This window comes from Helicoverpa armigera, chromosome 17, assembly GCF_030705265.1.
Source record: "Helicoverpa armigera isolate CAAS_96S chromosome 17, ASM3070526v1, whole genome shotgun sequence".
NCBI classification, from domain to species: Eukaryota; Metazoa; Arthropoda; class Insecta; order Lepidoptera; family Noctuidae; genus Helicoverpa; species Helicoverpa armigera.
In genome coordinates this window covers 1,075,914-1,097,470 of record NC_087136.1, presented here as the reverse complement: position 1 = coordinate 1,097,470, position 21,557 = coordinate 1,075,914, and the positions used below count along the sequence as shown (strand labels likewise).

Here is a 21,557-nt window from a genome sequence, read left to right as displayed (position 1 = left end):
AATAAAGACAGTTTATGTACAATGGCGAGCTTAACCCAGAATTGGGTTCTCTTACAGCCAACCTTAAAGCCATGGAGAGATTTGATAGTGGTAGGGTAGATTAAAAAGTGCACAACAAACATTGAAAACTAAGCAAAAATATCAAATAACAATATACTAAACATATATATGTAGTAAAACTACACAATACATAAACATAATACATATAAAATATATATATATATATGTTACGGGTAATGCTAGAAGGTGGCGTAAACCTAGGTTTACCCGGGTTAACTTAGTATTACCCAAGCTTCTTGGGTAAAGTCCGAATAGTAAGTAAAAATCAATTTAAATTCGGGGTTTACCCATGCTCACCTAGGTCTACCCAACTCTGGCTGGATAATGTTAAAAATTTGTCTAATTAATTAGTGAAAATGAAAATCCAAAGTTATTTTAAACATTTATTATTTAAAAAACGTACAAAGGTGATCGTAATCGCTTGAAGAGGATAAACTTGATAGCTTTTATAAAAAAACGAATAAAGGTCGTTGTTGTTCAAATTGAAATTATTTATTTAACCAAGATAAACTGCTGTGACTTTTAGAATTGCATAATTTTCCTGCAGCTCTGCATGGACACTTCTTTGTGGCACATTTTGTTTTGCAATTACACCTTTTTAGAATTACGCCACGGGCTCGAAAATGAAGCAACACCTAACATTACCCAGTCAGAGTTGGGTAGACCTAGGTGAGCTTGGGTAAACACCGAATTTAAATTGATTTTACTTACTATTCGGACTTTACCCAAGAAGCTTGGGTAATACTAAGTTAACCCGGGTAAACCTAGGTTTACTCCACCTTCTAGCATTACCCGTAACATATATATACATACGAATATAAATGTCATTCATGTCGATAAATAGTATTCCTTTACTCGTCTCTTGAATGCACCCAACGATGGGCTTTCGCGTATCGAATGTGGAAGGGAATTCCACAGTCTCACAGCACGAACAGTGAACGATCCATCATAGCGGCTCGTAGTGTGGGAAGGGACACGAAGAAGGAGAGATGAGGAAGTGCGACAAGGTTTGCCTCTCGGAACAAGAAACTCAATTAATCAATCAATCTATAAATTGCAATGCTTATTAAATTGTGGAACGATTACCAGGGCATGCGTATGACTAATACATATAGTTATTTTTTACGTAAAGTCGGGTAGGTATAATTTGTTTAGTCATGTGATCTAAGTTTACCAGTCAGCTGCATTCATAACATTATCCCTGTCGGTATCAAAAATAATAAAATAAAACCAAATTGAACCTATATTCTTTTTATTACCAAACATTAATTAGTAAGGGTAGTAGACAAAGGTAGGTATTAAAATAATGAGAAAGCGGTTATGTTATATAAAAGAAAGCATAAAAAATCGGTTGTTATGATGAAAGATTAAAAAGGATTTATAAGTTTTCTTTATTCTCTTCTCACTGTTCTTCTACTCACAATGTGAGTTTTAAGGTTGATGATTTGTTGGTGCTTCCGGGATAGGATCAGTCGGGTTTTCTGGAAAAATAATAAAATATTTACATTAAGTACAGTTCTCGTCAAATAAGTTCCCTACTCCATGGACTTATTTCAAAATGTACGGACAAAACATTACTCCACATGTGCTATGCGACTTCAGAGAGTAAACGTTGTTTGATAAGAACTGTACTAGTTGATCTTACTTTCTTTATGTTCATCCACGTCGCCAGCGCCAGACACAGGCTTGGATACTGAACACCAGTACGATGGCGGAGGTCCCGTAGGCTGCAAAACCGTTGTGTAATAAACATTAATATTCAATTTTCGTACCTATGCCAAGAGATTTGATTTTCCTCAAATGAGTAGTTTTATAAAAATAATTATCCTCGTGACATGGAATATTTTGTTGACAAACTTTAGGTAAACATCATCATCATACTTTATAAATAATTTTATTGAAACTGTTACTGTTGCCATCGCGATAAATTAACCGATTTTTGGGACCTTAGATTCAGTTTTAGAAAACCACCCACATAATGAATCCGAAACCCATAATTAAACTTAATATCCCTTCTCTTTATAAACATAGAATGCTACTAACACTGGATTCCCTCATCGGAACATTAATCATTGAGGTGTTCTCATTCGAAGAAAATCCTGGGTTACCACCAGAGTAGGGAGAATTGATCGACAGAGGTTGATTTATTACAACAGGAGGGAAATCATTAGTTCCATCTGTAGGACCGCAAATTGGGACCAGCTTATTAGATGGTAATCCAGCCAAAGGGATACTTCCAATTGCGAGAGGCTTGGTCTGGCGACCGCCTTTTTTCTTAAATATCTGCAATATAAAATAACTATTAATATGTAAGTATTAAATTAAAGAAAATTAAGAAAACACTTTTCTTATATGGAGGTACTAAAATACCAAAACTAGACGAAAGGGAGACGTTTTCTTACCAGTGAACACTGAAAACATATCATGGGCACATATTCAACTTAATAAAAGGTGGTATTGATCTAATTACATGCATCAACGGAGTAAATTATATAGGTCCGCACCTGAAAATCCAAGTTCCAGTTGCACTTCTTCCCAGCTAGAGTGGGAGTTTTATTGATCTCTGCTTCATTGCTCTCTGTCTTGCAGGTTGGGGGATCAGAATCGATGGATTGTGTGGCTTCTGAGGCCACTGGCTGTATTAAATCGAGAAAACCAAATTAGTAATGGAAAATACATGAAGTATCTCAGTAGCCCACGTATGTTCAAGCGCTCTACAACACACATTCATTGATTTGATTGTATTGGTTACTGAGAACATAAAGTTTAACATTTCAATTTATAGAGGGAACGAAAACGCTGACGCTATTTTAACGGCGTTTAATGTCGATAGGTATTAAAGCGCTAGCGCTTTCACGTCCTTCAGCTTTTTTTATTGTTTATAATACTATGTTTATAATTTGTTTATGTTTCCTTCTCCACAATATTTATCGAAAAATGTATGCTAAAATTACCTGTTTCATGGGTACCACTGTTTTGGTATTGCTTTCGTCTTTATTCTTGCAGATGACTTCTAGGTTTAGAACTCGCCCAACACCGCAGTCCCCTGTTGCAAGCTTCACCGGTATTTGCGAGAATGCCACGCAAACAGCCCAGTCGTCATCCAGTTGAAATTCTATCGGCTGCCCGAGGGAGATTTTGAATTATTCCTTTTTTTTTGTATTATTTTGTTACTTTTCTACTAAAACTCCTGCATCTCTTACCTTTTTTTGTTGCTTGCTGGAAAGAACTCGGAAAGGAACAAGTATCTTTTTATCAGAAGAAAACATCCCAGTGGTAAGCATGACTATATTGAAGCAATATCTGATGTGCTCATGCTTCCTTTCGAACGAAGATGGAGAGTCAACAGGGATAGGGCAGTCGAACTTGAACTCATGTCGACCTGCCCGGAGAAAGTAGTTCCCTGTAAATCGAAAAAAATATAGAATGTACAAGTAATGCCATGTTCAGAGTTTTAGGAAGAAATGTTCCGATTGGGTTCGTCGTATTTTTTATAAAAAAAAAAAACATAAGTACATACCAGTTACACCACCGCATACAAATGTCGTTCTTCTAAGGCACACCTCGTAAGAGATATGATCTACCGTATAAGCTAAACGAGGGAACAACCAACACCGACGCTCCGTAGTCCCATTAACTTTGCGCCAACCCTTCACCTCCACATAAATCCCTTTAGACAAAAAGTTATGTTTAGTGCAAAATTCATGATTTCTGCGAGAAACTGTTTAATTTAGTATTATACATCTGGAGAAAGAAGTAGAGTACTTAACTAAATATAATAATATTAGTTCGCCGCCACGTTATTTTTTTTGGGTTCAAGTTAGAGAATATTTTAAGTCTGATTAAAACTTACCATGGATAACTTTACTGTTTTCCAAGAAGAATGAGAGGTGTCCATTAATAGTCTGGCCCGAAAAATATGTATGAGAAGCATGATTTAAAGTAACTACGCCATTTTCGAAACCCATTATGAATAAAATGGTAACAAGTAACAACCACACCCTTCTGTTATTGGAATGAAATTAACAATAACGCATTTAATGGTTCTATTTTTCCCATAAGGAAAATCAAGTTTTGCGGTTTTGTTAACCAGACTACATGATGACGATAATTTAGGACGAACTCGAATTAACAAATAATACAGTAAAGTCGACGAAATGTTTGATAATTTATTAATTTGAGTGGAGTTAAGGAACTTTATAAAAAGTTTGTAAATATTTTATCACATTAGAACAAGTTCATGCGTACGAATACAGTGCATGTTTTAACTTTTCATAATTTTATTCATAATAGATTTTCTTGCTTGGCTTCCAAGGAATCTCCGTTAAGTTGGGTCATTTATATTTGCCCGTGGTAACATTCATACTTGCTATTAGAGTCTGGCCAACGAAAGCTGTCCACGAAAAAAGGCGGCAATTTTAAAAAATCAAGAGCTGGCAACCCCGGCTATACGCTGCTTAAACAGAGTTGATACTTATTATTATTCTAAACTAATAAGCGATATTTATATCAGTCTTTCATATCAGAACATTACGACTGTAATAACATTATTAAAAAATGCCATAGCATAGCCAGGGTATGGCATTTTTTAACTTCTGCATGCATTGAAGTCCACAGGGATGAATTTAAAAAAAAGTTATTACTATTGTAGGTATTCAAACTTCTGGTATTCTTGAAAGTCTTTATTAATAGTTAAAGAAATACAATCACATTTTGTTAGGAATTATAACATTGTTCTCACTGGTTTTTACATCATGACAAATCACACCACAGTCATTCTTTTTCATAGACCAACAAACCCTACATTTTTAAATGTCATAGACTATAAATTCCTAACACCTTCTCCTATTTTTAATATATGAACATAAATTAAAAATACCTTATAATTACTTCAGAAACACCATCAGTTTTCAAAACATTAACTTAAACAAGTTTTCAAAACATTAACTTAAACACTTCTAATTATAACTCTCAATTTACACAACAACTTTATCGCAATGAAATTTAAATTTTTCTTTATATAGTGGTTTCGTCAACATATCCGCTATCTGATAATTTGTAGGACAATATATAATATCTAAATATCCTTTCTTATAATTTTCGTGTATAAAATAAAATCTCACATCTATATGTTTAGATCTCTTGCTGAATGAACCTGTTTTTATCAATTGGATAGCACTCTGGTTATCAATATTCAAACTAATCTTAATACTGCTACCAATTAATTCACTTATAAAAGTCTTTAAGTATAAACACTCTTTAACGCAATCTGCTGCTGCTATATATTCAGCTTCAGTTGACGATAGACTTACTATCGGCTGTCTTTTGGAGCACCAAGCTATAGGTCCACCTGCCAACATTATTATGAACCCTGTTGTACTTCGTCTGGTCTCTGTACAACCTGCATAATCTGAGTCACAATATGCATGCAATCTTGTAATATCTTTCCCAGCATTATACAAAATCTTTATCTCTCGTTCCATTCAAGTACTTCAACACCTTCTTTACTGCTAATATGTCTTGCCTTGATGGATTTTCTACCTTTTTACTTGCTTCATTCACAGCTTGACTGATATCTGGTCTTGACCTGGTTGACAAGTACAATAATCCACCAACTAGTTCTCTGTATGAAAAATCTGACGTAGCCATCTTAGATTCATTTTCCTTTCCCACAATGCATGGAGTATCTGCAGCTTTGGAATCATACATATTATATTTTCTAAGTAATTTTTCTGTATAATTCTGCTGATGCAACAAAATGCCTTGTTCTGATCTTTTTATTTCAAAACCTATATAGTTTTGAGGTTGTTCATATGTTTTAAGATAAATTCTTTTTCCAATTGATGCAAGATCTGTAATAACTTTTCCTTGTCTTTTGATATGGCCAAACCGTCATCAACATATATAGCCAATATTATAGTTTTGTCTTCGTTAAAAAACACACACTGATCTGACTTTGTAGCTCTCAGTCCAAGTTTCCTTAAAGTTTCTGTAAATCTTTTATTCCATGTCATTGGTGCCTGTTTTAGCCCATATAGTCCTTTCTTTAAACGACAAATTTTATTAGGCTGTCTTTCATATCCTTCAGGAATATACATAAATATGTCTTCCTTTAACTCGCCATACAAAATGCTGTTTTCACATCAAAGTTATCATTTCATATTCCTTTGAAGCAGCAATTGCTATTAATGATTTTATTGCTGATTGACTTACTACTGGACTATATATTTCTTGATAGTCAATGCTTTGCTGTTCGAAGCCTCTCGCTACAAGTCTTGCTTTGTAAGTACCATTTTCTTTTACACAAAATACCCATTTACTTGACAATATCTTGTGTCCTTTTGCTCTTCCTATATCAACTATTTCCCATGTATTGTTACTTTCCAATGATTCCTTCTCCGAATTTATGGCCTTCTCCCAATTATTCTTTTCAGCAGACTTCATGACTTCATCATACGTAAGTAATACATAATCTTGCAGGTAAGCTGGTTTTTTCCGTTGTCGTTTTGTATTTATAGTTTCTATAGTTTCTATCTCTGCAGTATTACTTTCTTTATTTTCATCATTTTCTACTTCATCAATAATATCTGGGATGTTGTCTTCTATTACATTCCTTTGTTGTTCTAACTCTTCTATTTCATAATAACTGTCATCACTTTCTTCTTCTTGATTTATTTCTTCTTCATTATTACCTGGTATTATTTCTGTTATCACCGAACTTCCTGTTTCTTCATACTTTTCTCCAATTTTCTTATTATTATTAATTATAACAATATCCCTTGCTATTTCAATTCTTCTTTCTTCTTTATTCCACAATCTATATCCATTATTAGTATATCCAATCATGATTAACTTTTTGCTTCTTGGATCTAGTTTCTTAATATTTGAATGTAATTGTTTAGCATATACTATTGAACCAAACTTGCATATATTAGATATATTAGGCCTTTTACCATGCCACATCTCATAAGGTGTCTTATTCTTCAAAGATTCACTTGGTAATCTATTTATAATATAAGTAGAACAGTATACAGCTTCACCCCACATTTCTTTATCTAACCCTGAATCAAATAGTAATGCTCTGGTTTTATCTAATAAGGTTCGATTTAGTCTTTCTGCTTTACCATTTAGTTGTGGTGAATATGGTACTGTATAATCTAGTTTTATTCCCTTTTCAGTACACCATTTTTTAAAATCATTGCTTGTGTATTCACCTCCATTATCGCATCTTATGGTAGATACCTTTTCTGTTCTCTCTCTTTCTGTTTCTTCTATATAATGTTTTAAATTTTCTTTAACTTCATTTTTATATTTAAGCAAGTATATTTTTGTAAAATGAGTATAATCATCCATGACGGTTAAAACATAACTATAGCCATCATAAGTTTTGTTTTCGAACGGTCCACATACATCAGTATGTAATAATTGAAGTGGTCTACTGGCTCTGTTTCTTACTGTGTTAAATGGGAGTCTTGTTTGTTTAGCTTGTGTACAGATTTCACATTCGTCTATTTGCCTTAATCCATTTATTTTTATTCCATCTGCCACATCTGGTAATATATCTAGTATTTTCTTTCCTGGATGTCCAAGTCTTTGATGCCATTCTAAGGCAGTGCCATTTTCTTTCATTAACAGTGTTTTTTCTTGCATATTATTATCATCCAAATTAATTTTATATAAACCGTTTTTTTTTTCCTGTTAATATTAATTCTGACTCCTTATATATTTTACATTATCTTTGGTAAATATAACCACTCCTTGATTGTTTGTAACTGCATTAACCGATAATAAATTTTGTGATAAGTCAGGAACAAGCAGGGTATTATTAAGAGTACATTTATTGCCAATGACTTTACCAGTCCCTTTCACCTCTATTGTTTCTTCATTTGCAGTCAAAACAGATGATGGTTTACATTCAAAAAATTTTAGTATGTCTAAATTTTTGGTCATGTGTGCAGTACACCCAGAATCTACAACAAATTCTTTCAGTTTTGGTTCTTGAATTTCACCGTTTGTAAAAAATGCCTTTTCTATTCTTTTGTTACTTTTTCTTCATTCTCATTCTTATTCTTATTTTTGAAAAACAATTTTCTTCTCTGTGATTAATTTTTTACAGATTGAGCACTGTTTATTTTAAACTTACAGTCTTTATCTTCATGGTTGTCCCTTTGCAGATACTACAGGCTCTACAGTCTTTCTTCATGTGCCCTGTTTTGTTACATTTGAAACATTTTATTGTATTAAACTTTTTCTTAGATGTAGATGAAGATGTAGCTTGAAATGCTAGCTGCTTGTCACTGTCTTTTGCTTTCAACATTCGATTTTCTTCAGCCAGAAGTCTGTTTGTTAAATTTTGAAGGGTTTTTTTATCGTCTGCCATGCATTCCCAAGAAGTTATAAAATAGTTTAAATTATTTGGTAAACAGCTTAATATTTTGGATATGACCATTTCATCATCTATTTTTGTTCCTAGCTGATTTATACGAAATTGTAAATTTTCTATTTCGCTTATTAATTGGGAAAGCGATTGACTGTCCTGTTTCTTATATGTGAAAACTCTTGTAATAGGGCATCTTTGTTTCTTTGCTCAGAACCTTCGAATATTTCACATAATTTTACGTACATTTCACGTGCACTGTTGCAATTAATTATGTGACCTTTTAGTTTCTTATCAATACTGCTTATGATAATTCTTTGCACCTGAGCATCTTTGATACTGAAGTCACTTTTCTTGTCATCTTCTTTTATTTGTGCAATTGTTTTTGCAAGATTTGCCGCTTTTAAGTGTATATTGAATTCAAATTTCCACAATAAAAATGTTTCCGCATCTTTTAATTTTTCTATCTGTATTATCTCAGGTTTTTCCATTTTTTAGTTTTTCACCGTTTTTTATTTTCTTCCTTGTTATTACTGTTTTTTAGTTTTTTTCACTTGTTTTTCATGTTGGGTTTTTCATTACCCAATCCCGGTTTTTAATTTTTTCTTCTCGGGCGTTCTGGGCCCATAACCTATTGTAGGTATTCAAACTTCTGGTATTCTTGAAAGTCTTTATTAATAGTTAAAGAAATACAATCACATTTTGTTAGGAATTATAACATTGTTCTCACTGGTTTTTACATCATGACAAATCACACCACAGTCATTCTTTTTCATAGACCAACAAACCCTACATTTTTAAATGTCATAGACTATAAATTCCTAACAATTACAAAACGTTTATTTGATGGAATAGATATTTTAATTTCTTTACTATTTCCGTAGTTGTAAGTTTTGTTTCCCCGTAGTCGTTGTCCTCGTCAATATTATCTGAAAAGTAGATACACCGTGAAAACTATTGCGTTTTTTGCAAATAAGTCAAAAGTATCAAGATGTTCCAATGGAAATTCAAAAAACTAACCTAAAAGTGAAATGACTGAATACAGTCGTCGTATTTTCTCTGCAAATTTCTGATTCAAATCACTTTGTACGTCTTTATATTAGTCAATCATAGTAAATAGAAGCTTTCTCGTCCAACTTTTGATTGTTTTCGGCATTATTTTATACAAAACCAATGAAAATAAGATGAAATAAAATAACAAACTGACTTTATTAAGAAACGTCAATGGGACATTTTGACAGTTCTAAAATATTGCCATATTAAAAGTTTAGAAAATAATTCGTGGTCAGCTTTCGTTGGCCAGACTCTATATTATATTGGTTTCAGATCAGCTAATTACATAAATTATTTTGATTGACTATGATAAGAAAACAAGAACAAATGAATGCACAAGAGTCCCAGTTACATAAATATATTTCATGGGCAACGGTAAAAACGTGTGCTGATTTAGGTTTGATTAAGATCTATGGTTGGTGCGCTTCCCTATTCTATCAACTTCAACTTGTTTCTGGTTAGTTGTCAACTGGACGGCGAAGTGGGCGCTTGTTGAAAGTGGCTCTGCAACTCTGTCCGCGTGCTTTTAATATTTATATGTATTTTACAATATTCTAACAGAAAACCTTATTGTTTTCATATCTGTCAAGATTAAAGGCGTTTTGCTATTACAATCTGCGTTTATTGTAAGCGAAATTTTGCGTATAAAGTGTGTTTACAAATATCGGCCGTCGATTAAAATTTTAAATAATGTGTTAGTACAATAATTTCTGCGATATAAACTGTCGATAAAGATGGGTTCCCCTCAGAAGGATATCGAGTTGAGTCCGGTGAAGCCGGAAGCTCACGCGAGCACTGCGGCGGAGAAGTTAAATGTGCCGGTGAACGATGAAGAAGATGTTATTATTGGAAGGTTTAGGAAGATAAGTTCGGCCAAGTCCATGGCGGCGACGAACGGGAACATTCAGTACCCTACTGCTACTGACCTGCCGGCGAGGAGTGACGACGTGGAGGCAGGGTTACAGTTCAGGACGCGGGAGCCGGGTGAGAAAGATCGTTTGCTGCCCGAAGGAGTGTCCAACGGGTCTGTCACGATCCAGTCCCGCTCACCCGTCACTAAGAGCAGCTTCCGTGATATGGAGAAACCATCTAGATTCAAGGATCAGCCGTCTGCCACCAGATTTCAGGTGAGTCTATGTGGGTTTGACTATTAAGGTATCAGAATTGAGAAGTTGGAAACCTATAAATATGCGAATTCTATGCTCGTCCTGTCTGCAAGTGATAAATCAAGGTGTTTTACAAAAAGAACAAGCATACGTTTTTCGTGGTAGGTCTTATTCACAAATTATGGAATCGATATGTGCTTTAATACAGACAGATTACCATTAATTGTATATAACATGTACTACTTAATGTTATACTCTATTATAAAATAACTGCTTCAACAATAAATATTCTAGAATAGACTAGTTATACCAAGTTATACTTTACCCACATGAAATTAAAATTAATAATAGCAACATGTTAACACATAAACTGTGTTGAAACCAGATAAAAAAACTGCTTATAAATAAGTATTTTACGATACACACACATAGTTTAGCACGGAAAAAACTCTTATAACTTGTTTGTTTGAAATCAATTGGAAAAAAACATTGTTTTTATCATCCAATTAATGGTACCTACATTCCGTTTGAAATAAGCTACATTCATTTGTAACAATGAATTATTCATTACCTATATAATGCACATGGGTTGTATGGGTGCTAAAATCACTGAAATAAACCATGAATGACCCATTGGGACAAGATAAAACAGATACACAAACAATGTGCCTACATTATTTTGAAACAATGCTTGTAGCTCAGTTGATAAAATCCACATTGTGTAATGTAAATGTACTTCATTCATACTGTTTGTGTAAGTACATTTTTTGTTGCAGTAAATTCAGGATGTTGTACAAAAGCCATTGAATGGACTGATTAAAAGATGACATTCAGCTAAGATATCATTATCATCATCGTATATACCGGTTGCCTTCCACAGCTGAATTTAAGCCTCCCCGAAGGCACCTACAGCACTCCCAGCCTTAATCAGCCATTTGGCTGACTTCAAACTATTTGTCAACCTAAAATGTCTAAGGAATATAGAAAACAAGGTGGTTCCCCATTTTCGTCCACCTTTGGCCTTCTCGGATTTTCATGCATGTGTACCCATTTTAATTAGTTTACTTATCTATTTCTTAATGAAAATTGCTATGCATGGAAATGTTTACGCATTTAAAATGTGTTTTTTTCGTCTTCCAAAGTTCATTTTAGTGTGACTCATGTTTTAAATCATTATATTTTTCTCGTGCGAATCGAACCTGCGACATGCAGACAGCCGTTGTTCAGGCACAAGACGCGTATGTTCTAACGAAACATCGAAAACCCTTTGAATCGAGGTATTTAACACATGCGAAACTTTGCGAAAAAGTATTTGTCTACAACACGTATTATGAAAAATAACGTGAGAAAAAATCATGTGTTGCATAATCGCTGAGATGGCATTTGCTAACCGCACGCGTGACTATTTGCTTATTTACCTGATTTATAAAAATAAAAAAAAATCCTGTAAAGCAACTTCTATAAAATCTAGTTCTTAGATTAATTAAAGCAATACTATGCAGAAAGTGTATATTCTATTCCTTCTACATAATACCAGATTGTCCACCTAGACCTTGAGATCCCTAACATCTTCATCCGGCTAAGCTGAAATCAATAAAGTCCGGTTCATACCAGTAGGGTCTGTACTGGAGAATGGAGACTAAACCATTGTCACTTCCAAGATGGAGTTAGTCAAAGAGCCGATATATTCGCCCTATTCATCAAAAACAAGAAATATTGATCAAAATCTTTATTAATTTCTGTATGCCTATAAACTTTTTAATTGGCTTTTCCAATTAATAGTAAACACCCTTATCAAAAACGACTACCATAGAGGAATTTGATTCTTCGTTACAGTTTCTATTGCGACGTATTTTTGAGTGGCATTAGCACCTATGAATTATTGCTATCAGACCCGATTACTAAAATACTTTAGGTGCGTGATAAGTTTGTATCCAAGTTCCATGTAGTTTTCCAATATCATACCAGTCTAAGAAAAATCGTAAAGCATTTTTTTCCAGAACCGTGAGCAGAAGTTTAGAAGAAACCAGTAATTTGAACATCTGCTCCAAAATCCATAGAATCCTTGCGAATACCACTGATGCGATAGCAAAACGCGCTGACACTCGGTCGCGAAGCAGTCGGTCTAGGTCATAGGCGCCTACTTGTACGCTACCAATAAATCATAATAGCGGCAAATTGGATAAGTGCACGGGCGGCGGCAAGCTTCCTATAACCTCGTCCGTGCTCGTGTCTTACGGGCCCCGGTAAGAATGGACGCATTAGGCCGACGATTTCATCAGGCCATACGGAAAGATAATGGATGACTAACATTTCTACCGGTTTCACACGCCTCCTTCTTTTGTTCCTACTCATTTAAGAGATAAAGAGAATCTCATTAGAGAATCCAGAGCTAGGTTTTCCAGTGTGTAGTATTTCGCGCAAATCCGTTTTAACCTTTTTGATTAAATTGCCACCAAAACTCTGGCATCGAAGACCTCCGCCTTTTTCAATCCAAGTCACAAGAAATTCAGTAAGAGGGGTCACTGTTTCCTGCTAGATGTTCTTGGAGGAATGACGAGCATGGAACCTCTAAATGAGACTAATTTTATTGCTCCTATGCTCTCATGTATTACCAACACTTCTAGAGGTGATATTTTATACAGATGGTGCACTTGCACTCGTTGGTGCAGAGTGCCGGCCAATTTGTAGCTCGTGTTTATGTCTAAAGGATGCATTAAGATGCTGTTTATCTTTTTCATAAGGGGTCATGATGTCAGACCCTAAAGTTAGCGTTTATCGTCAACATGCAGTAGAAAGCTAAGCTACAGGCACTCAAGTACTTCTGTCATTTTGGCTAACTTCTTCAAAGTCATTCTATAACGAGGCTTCTCATTTCAAATAGACAGAAAAGAGAACAGGTCCCAGAGCTTAACGGACATTTAGCAAACTATGACTGACTACAACCTGATGATGACAGTGTGGGCCGAAACTAGTGAATGCATAAATTATTTTATTTTACTGTTTCTCATGACTCATTTCACGTCCACTTCACGTTCACGTTGAAAACTGAGCTGTAAAGCACTTGATACTCCGTTTAGTGTTAAAATACATATCAGAAGGTATTTGGCCAAACATCCAATTTTTATTTTTGGCTTCTCTTGTATGCTGAAGGCTTCCCCTTTCTACTTTTCTCTGTGTAGTGACATCATTATTATAATGTATGGCCATTAATCAACAACTAATTTTATTACCTTTTGTGTGTACAATGATAAAGCGAAGTACCTACGTCATTAGCTTTTCCCGACTATCAAAGGGACTTTTTATCACTGACCTTGGTAGGTTCGTCATGTTCCAATCTACAACTCATTGGAAGTTATGTTGTACTAGTAACTTAGTTGTATTTTCAAAAATCAAACTACATTAAAAAATGTATCAGCCGTACATTTTAGGATATAGCTGTAGTACAAATTGTAGTTGGTTGCCTAATATACTTGAAACTGGTGTGTGCAATATTTATTTTAGTTCCCCATTGAACCGATTATGCTCCACGTGTGTTGAAAGAAGGCCAAATATTTCAAGTTTCCTGGACATTCCTCTTGTGAAGTTTGAGTCACAGCGGGTTCATCGCATTAGCTTCAACTCATTTTCTTGATACAATGAGTTCAGCACACTGATTCACATAAAAGACACATCCTCTTAAGGAGGGATAAAAATAGCAACATAACCATTCACTTTATGCATGATGTTGGAGGCGGAGGCTAATTTTAGACAGGGACAATACACCAATCGAGTTTAAACCTTCATTGTAACAAACAAAGGCTTAAATTAGAGCTAGAATAGCCACATGATGTTCTGCAACTAGTTGTGGCCACAGAAAAGTCGTAAAAACGTCGTTACTTTCAATTTTACAGCAGTTTGATTTGGAAACATAAAATGATAGATATCTTATGAAAGGCGCCAATGTAAACTTCCTCTGGTTAATATTTGTTTGCCAACTTGCTTCTGGATCCACACAGTACATTTCATGTCTATCACTAGACGGGAGTTGCTCATCAAAGCTAGAATTTCAAATACGTCTCCAGGAAACGGTTTAGCTGATGATTGAGTCAACTTACTTAATCATCTTCCGGAATATCTTCGTAAATGCGGTATAAACATCCACATCCGTGTTCAAATAGATTCCTCAAAATTATCTTGCTATAGGCAACAGAAAAGTATCGAAAACTGGGACACTCTTTGACTCTGATAAAAATTGGTTGCAGTGGAGAATGTGGAGATACCAATTATATTGACTGGTAATATATTTGCAGCCTGGAATGTAGAAGCAACTTGCATTAATCGCTAGTTTACTGCGCTACTGTGGTTAGAACTCAATCGACCGATTTAACTGTGCACTTTCAAACGAGCCAATAAAACTCGTTTTAATTACTTGACTGGATAGTTGCGATTAACTATAGAACGCGAATTATTTTAAGAACTGGTCACGATACATGTAACTACACAAGTATGAACTGTTTCTTATGTAGACTTATTTTCTATCCAGTCCAACATGGCTGTTTGTGAAAATGCACCTACACTGCATCTTAATCATTCATCATTCCATAGCGCAGATTGTGATACCGACCACTCACTCGTCGTCACCACGGCATCTTTTTGCCCCAAAAAGATACATTCGTCGCGATCCATAGGTAGTAAAAAATTGAAAGTACCAACGTCAACATCCAAAGATGAGATAGCTTCTTACCAGCAGCTAATTAAAGAAGAATCAGCTTCTTGGGATCTTGACATGTCAGCCAGCGAGGAATGGGTTAAAATAAAATCTATTCTCACGGAAACTGCGGCAAAAGCATTCGGCTACAAACCTACATCAAAACATGACTGGTTCCAAGAAAACATCGACCATCTTCAACCATTTCTGGATTTAAAACGTCAGGCGTCACTGAACTATCGACAGAATCCGACTAGTACGACACGCGGCGAATTGTCTAAAGCCAAAGCAGACCTCCAACGCAATGTGCGCTTTTGTGCCAATTCTTACTGGTTGGAACTTTGTAAGAGTATTCAGAGTCATGCTTCAACTGGCAACTTTTCTGGCGTATACTCGGTTATTAAGAAAGCGCTGGGCCCTTTACCAAACAAAACAGCTCGCCTAAAGGAGGCTGACGGCTCTTGCATCTTAGATGCGGATCGGCAGCTTCATAGATGGGTAGAACACTACTCAAATCTCTACTCTCAACCCATTGGTGTAGAGCCCGAAGCAGTTCAAATGTTCCCCGAGTTACCTGTTTGCACCGAGCTCGACGCTGTACCTACAGTTGAGCAATTTATTACCGCTATCAACCAGCTAAAGCGTGGTAAAAGTCCGGGAATTGACGGTGTTCTAGCTGAAATTATCAAGGTGCGTTGTGTGGGCCCTATACTCTACAACTTTTTTGTGAAATGCTGGAATGAAGAATACATCCCTCAGGATATGCGCGATGCAAACATCATCACATTGTACAAAGGAAAGGGCGACCGCGGCGACTGCAATTCATACCGTGGAATTTCCTTACTAAGTATAGCTGGCAAACTACTTGGTCGTATGATCCTTTCCAAGTTACAATTGCTAGCTGATCGAGTATATCCTGAATCTCAGTGTGGCTTTCGCGCACAAAGATCTACCACAGACATGATATTTACATTCCGGCAACTTCAGGAAAAGTGTAGGGAACAAAGAACACCTCTGCTAACGGCCTTTGTTGACCTTAACAAGGCATTCGATACTGTGAGCAGGGAGGGACTATACGCTGTGCTGCAGAGGATTGGCTGTCCACCGAAGCTGTTAAACCTAATAAGGCTTTTCCATGAAGACATGAAAGCCTCTGTTGTTTATAAGGGCAATACATCTGACCCGTTTGACATGAGAAGAGGGGTCCGGCAGGGTTGTGTACTAGCACCAACACTGTTCGGTATATTTTTCTCTGTACTCCTCAAAGTTGCGTTCGGAGATAATCAACAAGGCATACACCTTCACACCAGGGTGGATGGTAAGCTCTTCAATATTTCGCTCCTTAAATCCAAAAAACATCGCCAGGATATTATCGTTGACAGCTTACTGTTTGCGGATGATGCAGCATTTGTTGCTTCAAGCCCATTGCAACTTCAGGAAATGCTGGATAGGTTTAATAAAGCTTGTAAGCAATTCTCTATGTCAATCAACGAAAGGAAGACGGTAATTATGACGCAGGGGATTACTGAGATACCCACAATCTCATTGGATGGTTCACCACTGGAGGTTGTTGAAAACTTCTGCTACCTGGGATCCACAGTCACAAATAACCTTTGCCTGGACGCCGAAATAAACAGCCGCATCGGTAAGGCCTCTACGATGTTCGGGAAGCTGAGCGCAAGAGTTTGGCACAACAAATATCTAACAGTTAAGACTAAGATTATTATCTACCAGACATGCATCTTATCCATACTCTTGTATGGCGCGGAGACCTGGACATCGTATGCTAAACAGGAGCGGAGATTAAACAACTTCCATATGCGCTGTCTCCGGCGCATATTGGATATTTCTTGGAAGGATCGAGTAACAAACGAGAAGGTGCTTAGTATGGCGTGCATACCTAGCATAACCGCACTTCTTAAACAAAGAAGATTGCGCTGGCTAGGGCATGTGCAGCGGATGGAACCTTCTCGTTTGCCAAGACAAACTCTCCTCGGCCAAATATCAGATGCCAAGCGACCAGTTGGGCGGCCATTGTTGCGATTTAAAGATAGCGTTAAACGCGACATGGTATCGTTTAAAATCGACCCGAACATCTGGGAAAAACTCTCTGATGACCGTGATAGTTGGAGGAAAAAATTATCCGATGGAGTGGTCGCGCATGACAGTGCCTGGTTCGATCTGCTCTCCAAAAAACGCGATCTACGTCACCAACGAATGGCACAGCCTCCAACATCACCAGGAACTCAATTTGTCTGCGGACGTTGCGACCGGCGATGTCGCTCCCGTATAGGCCTTGTTAGCCATCAGCGCAAGTGCCAAAGCCAAACCACCTGAAACGGATGCAGCTTTAATCATCTTTTATAGATGTTAACAGGCCATAGTTAGTTAGCATCTTAATCAGATTTTGGCTATGATTTTGGCTAAGTCCTCAAGCTTTATGCCGTCATTGAATTATTATGCTATTGGGCACGAAACATTAAATGAAAAGTCTTTTATAACACTCATGTCATCAATAACGTAGAAATAGCGCTTGAGGCCATTTCACAATAAGGCTGTCATTCCCTGGAATGCAATGACAAGGGCTATACATGATTCTTGTGAACTTAGGTACTGTTTTACTATACCGAGTCATTCAATTTCCCAACTTGACCGTGGGATTCGGGCTTTTTGGGCCGTATAGAATTTTAATCATATGCAAGACTGACTAATGGTGGCCCTATATGATCGATTGGAACCCTGGTGTGTCACCATTGTACTCATAAATCAAAGAGAAAGCTCATAAGTCTTCAATTTCTCTTCTAAGTATTAAGGTTATTAATATTTTTTGCGTTCACCAAGGCGTATGAACAGTTACACTCGGAAGGGCTTACGTGGGCTGCGACAATTTGGAATTATTTAACATTTAATGAGCCATTGTTTTATCTAGCTGAGAATGGTAGTACGTCGTTATAATTTTTATGGTCGCGATAATTGTGGGTGTACTACGGATGCCTGAAACTGTACGTAAATCTGTAGTAGTTAATGAGAGCTCGTTTGGAAAAGCGGAACTTATTGGGTCTTTTGGCTAGTTTTCTTCTTGAGATCGAATTTTACATTTCGAGAATTTGGTATGTACTGGCTTTTTCACGGCAATAGTTCGCTGTCGAAAATTTACGTTGTTACAGGTAGATGGAATATTGAATTGTCAACTGATTTTATTTCCAAGCCAGTAAATTCTATCAGTCATTTTGTGTTAGCATTGTTTCGTTTAGTCGTAATTCCACCACAAACGGTATGAAAATTCCATGAGGAAAACTGAAATTAGTAACGCATAAACTTTCGGATTAATTTGTTTAACCACATGGGGTATAGTTTTAATTTGTAAAGTATTAATTAATGAATTAGGGAAATTGACCTCGGGTAAAACATGTTTTGAAAACCGATGATGTGTCTGTCTATGCGGTATGACTTCATGATATGGTGGTTTTTGTTAGGTATATATAACACAATTTCTACGTGGCGCTGCTGGAGATTGAAAACACAGACTACATAAAACATAAGGTATTTTATGTTTTATGGATTATCACCTAAAATAATAAAAAGATTATGCCGAATGAACTCTGTAACCTTGAGATAGCTTTTTGTCTGATACGAAAGGTCAAGGTTGGATGAGTGGACGATATCACAATTTTCTTTATCGCATATGTCTGGCCGGTGCGGTTATGTGGTTGCTGCAATAATCTCGACTGTGCATATGTTAAGTCTGATTTTTTAATATCATCTATAGATACTAATATTGTAGAAGAGGAAAAACTTGTCTGTTATAAACATTTCCATTACAAAGCTCATTCTCTGCGAAAAACATTTATTTTATCCCGGTACGGGCAGTAGATCCCACGAGATGTAGGTGAAACTGCAGGAAAACGGCTAGTGTTCTATAAATTGATTATTTCTTTGAAGGGTCTATCTTTTTTATTGGAGTAAGCACCTCTTCATAACTCAAAACTACCAAATACGTATGTATAAATGTATAATCGGTGGTCAGTCAAATAACTGAAACCTGTATGGTGTATGTCTGGACATGTGTGTAGTGTACGGTTCCCATGAGGCATGTGTGACCGATGAGAATCAATTTCCACAGATCGTAACTTTGAAAAACTTTGAGGAAAAAACATTGACACAAATTAAATTCGTGACTTATATTTTAGCGTTTTACGAGTTTTGAACTGTCGTAAAGTAAGTGGTCATGATAAAGGTGCTATTTGTCCTTGGTATTATATTGTAATAACTGGTTTCCAATGTAAAATCATTCTAGGAAGTATGTTTAGAATCGTTCCTTTAAAATAATTCTATAATATTTAGTATACAACCCACGAGTATCACATACCTACACGATGTTTCTAGAAAAAGTTAAAATAAATATTTTATCGCATCGAATATCGAAGCAAATTGCTTAGTTTCAAGGACGCATGCACGCTCGTAAAATATTTCATTCAGAAAAACGAATTCTTCAGATTACTACACAGTTCATACCTACTATATACTTGTCAAACGCTTATGTTAAGAATGCGAACGCCAAATACCAACAACTGAAAGTTGCCTGGCCTGCCGTGCAATGAATGCATAAATGAATCCACAATTATGTGGAATATATTGACAGAAAGATCGAGAAAATCTACACTTATCCAGCTTTTCATTACAAAAGGCATGTTATTTGTGCTATACGGATATAGAAATCTTAAGTTCTTGAAATTCTGGATACTTACAACAGTAAGTGGATCTCATATAATACGCAGTTTTTTAGCACGCCGAAATTACAGCTGCGTATCTCTGGAGTCGTAGTAAGACATGTGCGCATAAGGTTACCCACGTGGTCATTCAGCGTAGTAGAGTAGATCATAATGGTACTTAATAAACTCTTTTGCATAAAAAGCGGGCACCTATGCGAAATCTTAGTTTTAAGGGCTTTACGTGTATTTCAATGGGGTTTAATGATTATAGTATGTTTCTAGCATCAAAAGGGTTAGCCAAGCATGCGTGAGAGTGTATTCTAAATTTGAATTATGTACAATTGCTAAGAAATTGGTTAAACCTTGTTTTGGACTAATTGCTGGCAGAAAGTTCGTCGGTGTTTTGAAAAGTTTTTGAAGTGATTATCAGAAAAATGATAATGCAGTTTTAATTAATGATTAATGTACCTTTTTGTTAGATCAAAACATTTTTGAAAAACTATGCGTATTTGATAAAATTTTCACCTGCTCTAAATGGGCTATGCTGATGATTCATGCCAATGTTAAGAGTTTCGGTATTTTAGTGTAAAGCGTTCTATTGTTTAGATATTGTACCCACGTGTTTTAAAATATCGCTTTTTCATATTTAAACACTATTTAGAGGAGTATCAGTACATTGGGCTGCGACAAAACCAATTTGAAGTAAGCAGTGCCGATCACAAATCGTCTCCGATCAGACTTTGACATTTTTAAAAGTCTTGAAATTCTACAAAATTCAGAAAATAGCGCATAGACTGTGAGCACGAGGTGTTAAGGTCTCGTAATCACTGATTTTTAAAGAACCCCGTCTCTTGGGAAACTCCGTAGACCTCTGAATATCTATGAGTCTGAGCGTTCAAATAGCGTGTTTTCATCCCACTGACATTTTATTAAATAAACTTGTTTGCACCGAGATTTTCTGGCATCTACAGCACTTTCCTGCTTAAATCATAACAATAATTGGCTATCTGCTCATTTCTTAAGAAACATACGTTTGGTCAATACTTTTGAATTCTTGACTCCCTTTCAGCGAAATCATCGTTTAGTAACCCGATACCTATGGAGTTATAGAGAGCTTCAACGCGGCAATAATTAGACTTTTTAGATAGCTTAAACCCTCCTCATCATTTTTCATGTGGTTAATTTTAACATTTATCAAAAAATTTGGTATTTTTTGATGTCAAAGTCCGATAGGAGACGAGTTGCGATCGGCACTGCTTACTTCAAATTGGTTTTGTCGCAGCCCAATGTACTGATACTCCTCTAAATAGTGTTTAAATATGAAAAAGCGATATTTTAAAACACGTGGGTACAATATCTAAACAATAGAACGCTTTACACTAAAATACCGAAACTCTTAACATTGGCATGAATCATCAGCATAGCCCATTTAGAGCAGGTGAAAATTTTATCAAATACGCATAGTTTTTCAAAAATGTTTTGATCTAACAAAAAGGTACATTAATCATTAATTAAAACTGCATTATCATTTTTCTGATAATCACTTCAAAAACTTTTCA

General features: G+C 35.9%; 2 protein-coding genes and 1 long non-coding RNA gene across 4 annotated transcripts in view; 1 reads left to right on the top strand and 2 right to left on the bottom strand.

Moving 5' to 3' along the window:
• Nucleotides 1–1,432: 1,432 nt before the first annotated feature.
• On the bottom strand, nt 1,433–4,087 carry LOC110376917 (uncharacterized). Of its 2 annotated transcripts, XM_049846134.2 has the most exons (8): nt 3,914–4,087; nt 3,581–3,730; nt 3,264–3,463; nt 3,015–3,182; nt 2,565–2,696; nt 2,104–2,343; nt 1,706–1,787; nt 1,433–1,541 (listed from the first exon to the last, which is right to left on the bottom strand). In XM_049846134.2, the coding sequence occupies exons 1-8, from the start codon at nt 4,026–4,028 to the stop codon at nt 1,492–1,494; spliced, it is 1,137 nt and encodes a 378-aa protein (XP_049702091.2). In that variant the 5' UTR covers nt 4,029–4,087; the 3' UTR covers nt 1,433–1,491. The 2 variants fall into 2 exon arrangements, with proteins under 2 accessions (XP_049702091.2, XP_049702092.2); XM_049846135.2 differs by lacking the exon at nt 2,104–2,343.
• Nucleotides 4,088–9,264: 5,177 nt separating this feature from the next.
• LOC110384269 (uncharacterized) lies at nt 9,265–9,744 on the bottom strand. The gene is made up of 2 exons (XR_002430128.3): nt 9,458–9,744; nt 9,265–9,366 (listed from the first exon to the last, which is right to left on the bottom strand). It is a non-coding gene; the product is annotated as an uncharacterized LOC110384269 (long non-coding RNA).
• Nucleotides 9,745–9,928: 184 nt separating this feature from the next.
• LOC110376910 (bumetanide-sensitive sodium-(potassium)-chloride cotransporter) overlaps nt 9,929–21,557 on the top strand; it is a 31,240-nt gene continuing 19,611 nt past the window's right edge. The window contains exon 1 of the mRNA XM_064038917.1: nt 9,929–10,617. Within this exon, the coding sequence (XP_063894987.1) occupies nt 10,225–10,617 (393 nt within the window). The 5' untranslated portion in view covers nt 9,929–10,224. The remainder of the gene's footprint in view (nt 10,618–21,557) is intronic.